The 4,078-nt window shown below is 37.7% G+C and overlaps 1 protein-coding gene across 1 annotated transcript; it reads right to left on the bottom strand.

Annotated features, from left to right (window-relative positions):
- Positions 1-2,621: 2,621 nt before the first annotated feature.
- Positions 2,622-3,815, bottom strand: LOC106535288 (zinc finger protein 32; the record flags this gene model as incomplete). The annotated part of the gene is given in 1 exon segment (XM_014032261.1): positions 2,622-3,815. A coding segment is annotated over 1 exon segment (1,101 nt), but the record flags the coding sequence as incomplete, so codon positions are not given.
- Between the last annotated feature and the right edge of the window lie 263 nt (positions 3,816-4,078).

Genomic DNA, 4,078 nt, shown 5'->3' with positions numbered 1-4,078 from the left:
TCGAAGCATCCTGGGCCTCCATAACACCTCAGCAGTGCCACAGGCTGATTACCTCCATGCCACGCCACATTGAAGCAGTTATTTCTGCAAAATGATTCCCCACTAAGTATTGAGTGCATAACTGAACATAATTATTTGAAGGTTGACTTTTTTTGTATTAAAACACTTTTCTTTTATTGGTCAGATGAAATATGCTAATTTTTTGAGATTGGGATTTTTGGTTTTTCTTTACTTTTTTGCCAAAATCATCAATATTAAAACAATAAAAGGCTTGAACTACTTCAGATGGTGTGCAATGAATCTAAAATATATGAAAATGTAATGTTTATCAATACATTACAGAAAATAATAAACTTTATCACAATATGCTAATTTTTTGAGAAGGACCTGTAATTGGCTGTTTATGTTGCTTTAGGTTTTGGAATTTAAAAATATTAACACTTAAGCCCCATCTCCACCGGCACGCCTGCATGCAGTTCTGCTCGGTTTGGCCTCGACCAAATGTGTCTCCAATTACGTTCTAACCAGCACATTCAGGAGAGATATGCAGGTAGAAGTGAGTAAAGCACGCTTACAATTTTGACGTCAGCAGAATGCTGCCCATGGATTAGTTCTGGGATTGACTGACAGAGGAAAGGCATTACTTGTAGAAACTTCTTCCTGGAGAGAACCACTTTTGTTTTGGAATAAATAAACTGTATTCTAACCTTTTTGGCTATCTTGGGAAAGGCAGAACTTGCAAACACTTCCCAAAGAGAGGTGAGGGAGTCGATAGAGCAGATATCCAGAGGTTTCGAACAAACTTGCAGCCCACGATTACACAAACACACCGCAAAAAAAAAATCAGAACAGTAAAACTTTAACATTGTTTTAAACACAACAGCTGAATCTGTTTGGACAGTCCACCCATAATCATGCCCACAGAATGAAGGACACACTGAGATAGAGACACACACACATACCTGAGCAGAACTGAACAAATCCAAACCGAAAATAGAGTTGTGCAAATGGAGAGGAGGCTTAAAACAGGTATATTTATTTTAACAAAAGTGTAGCAAAGGTGTGTGTCTCTCTTTAGGTTTGGATTTTTTCCCCTCCAAAGCCCTCAGTGTTCTCTCTCTGAAGGAATCACTTTTTAGTTCACCATAAATATCAGCTTAATAATATACTGTATTATTCTACCACTTTAAAACAGGCCATTTGGGGATTTTAATGAGCAAAACTGTTTATATTTGAAAGCAGACTTTTGTGTGACGCATTTAATAATGAAATATTAAATGTAAATTACAGTTTTCACATAGATTCTGTTTATTTTGTTTTCCCAGTTTGTCAGTATAAATATCAGTCATGATGTTTTTAATGTTCAAATATTTTTTAGCTTCAACAAAGATCATAAATTGCCTATTTTAAACATGAAAACCTTCATAATGTGGACGCTGATGCTTGGTGATAAAAGTTGATACTGGAAGAATGATTTTTGCAATTGTATTGTTAAATTCAAAAGGATAATATTTAAATAATATATCACAGATAATACTCTGCTCAGTACAAAATTAATTGAAACGGTATTTTTCGTAATGTGCTTGATAGAGATATCTGCCTTTTAAAATATATATTTTTTGTAGTAATATGCTATTATCAACATATATGTAGAAATAAATTAGATTGATTGTGAGTGTGTGTATGTGTGTGAGGACCCATGTTTTGAGTGCCTATGTGACCAGATGTTCCTTGTGGGGACCAAAGCCCGATCCCCACAACTTCGGAGGCTGATTTTGGGTGGTGGTGGGGGGTTGGGTTTAGGACCAAGGTCTGAATTGAGTTTAGGTTAGTTTTAGGGTCAGGTAGGTACCTGTGAGGTTAATTTTAGGGTAAATGGTCAGGGTTAGGATATAAAATTACCAAAAAATGAATGGAAGTCAATGGCAATTCCCCACAAGGATAGAGAAACAGGATATGTGGGTGAGTGTATTTTTGTGTATAAGGGTGGGGATGGGTAGAAAATTTTCACTATCAGCCCTGGATTTCAGCCCTGGATTCGGAGATTGTTGCATGCTGTTTTTTTAATGACGTCATCCAGGATCAGCTAAATGTTATAAATCAGCTCTTAGACTTAAAATGTATCCCTACACTTTCAGAACATGTTGTTTGATGAGTTTTTGATGATTTTTTTTCACATTTCAATACTTTCTTACTAATTAAAGAGTTTTTCTGAAAAGTTTGATAAATACGGCTGAATAAATATATGTGAATGGGTAGTGGGGGCACAGATTTTAGTGTTTGAATTTCCTGGTTGGAAAGGCACTATGTATGTATACAGTCCATTTGGGGTTTATAAAAATGATTTTCCATTCTTTGTATTTCACCTAGGAGTCATGGCAAATTACTACTTTGTTTTGTGTGTGGATTCTCATGTGTTTGTTTAAATCTGTCTTTATGCTAAACCTTTGGTCACATTGATGACAGCAAAATGGCTTCTGTCCTGTGTGGATTTTGCTGTGTCTGTTCAAACTGCCTTTTTGTGTAAATTTTCGATCACACACCTCACAAAAAAATGGTTTCTGTCCTGTGTGGATTTTCATGTGTGTGTTTAAACTGCTCTTTACAATAAACCTTTGATCACACAGATCACAACAAAATGGCTTCTGTCCTGTGTGGGTTGTCATGTGTCTGCTCAAACTGCTATTTTGGGTAAACTTTCGATCACACACCACACAACAAAATGGTTTATGTCCTGTGTGGATTATCATGTGTTTTTTTAAATTGTTCTTTCTGGTAAACCCTTGATCACACACCTCACAAAAAAAGTGTTTCTGTCCTGCGTGGATTTTCATGTGTGTTTTTAAATTACTCTTTACAATAAACCTTTGATCACACAGATCACAACAAAATGGCTTCTGTTTCATGTGGATTCTCATATGTTTGTTTAAATTAGACTTTACTGTAAACCTTTGACCACACAGAGCACAACAAAATGGCTTCTGTCCTGTGTGGATTCTCATGTGTGTGTTTAAATCTCCCTTTAGGGTAAATCTTCGCCCACACAGCCCACAACAAAATGGCTTCTGTCCTGTGTGGAATCTCATGTGTCTGTTTAAACCTCCCTTTCTGGTAAACCTTCTTCCACAAAGTGTACAAGAGAACAGCTTCTGTCCATTTTTGTTGATTTTTACAAAAGGGTCAGGAACCCTGCTGGGAGAAGACTTAATTTTAGTGTCTTCAATTTTTGACACAGAGTCTCCTAAGTGTTTCAGCTGAGAGTCTGTACTGTTCACATCATTAACATCTTCATCATCCTCACTGACTTCCGTTTCTGAACACACAGAGACACCTTCATGTGTACTTAGATCTGAGTTTCTTTTAGTTTCTGTTCCTTCATAGGAGTTTCCACTAGTTGCTGACTCCAGGTTGTCAGCTGAGCTGCTGGTTGGAAAATCTATGACTTCAACTTGGAGTTGATGAAGCTGCAAGAACAGAGGTTTATCTTCATCATCCTCATGCTTCAAAGGAACTGCAGTAAACGAAAAGCTGGAAGCATCAGTCTCTTCCTTCATTTTGAGCTGCTCTTCCCCCAAACTGGTCCGCAGTTCCTCCTCTTCCTCTTTTATATGGAGATTTTCTTGGTCCTCCTGGTCCACATAAGGAATCTGTTCTTCAGGAGCCTCTTCCTTGATCAGCACCAACTTCTGAGTAGGCATCACTGAAAGACACAAACAGTACATTAAGAAGAAACGTTAGTTTTTTTTTTACACATACATCTCTTGTTTGACTACTCAAGTCACATTTTATTTTATTTTTTACCAAACAGGTTCCAAGTCTATACTGGAACCAGAGCTTACTTAGCACAGGCTCTTTTCATTTCCAACACTGCAAGTCCTGGCTTTAGCACTAACAACTCAAAACACAACACTAACTCGTTTGAGTTTTGATTCCCATCAGTCACTGGAACACAAGTTAGGAGCCATCAGAACTCTGTACCACAGAGCAGACAGTGTCCCCACAAACACAGGAGCCAGGGAGAAAGAGAAGTCACACACAAGACAGGCCCTGGAGCAGTGCGGTTATCCTGACTGGGCTT

The sequence above is a fragment of the Austrofundulus limnaeus genome, unplaced genomic scaffold (genome assembly GCF_001266775.1).
Source record: "Austrofundulus limnaeus strain Quisiro unplaced genomic scaffold, Austrofundulus_limnaeus-1.0 Scaffold1406, whole genome shotgun sequence".
Lineage (NCBI taxonomy): Eukaryota > Metazoa > Chordata > Actinopteri > Cyprinodontiformes > Rivulidae > Austrofundulus > Austrofundulus limnaeus.
This window is presented reverse-complemented; position numbering and strand designations above follow the sequence as displayed.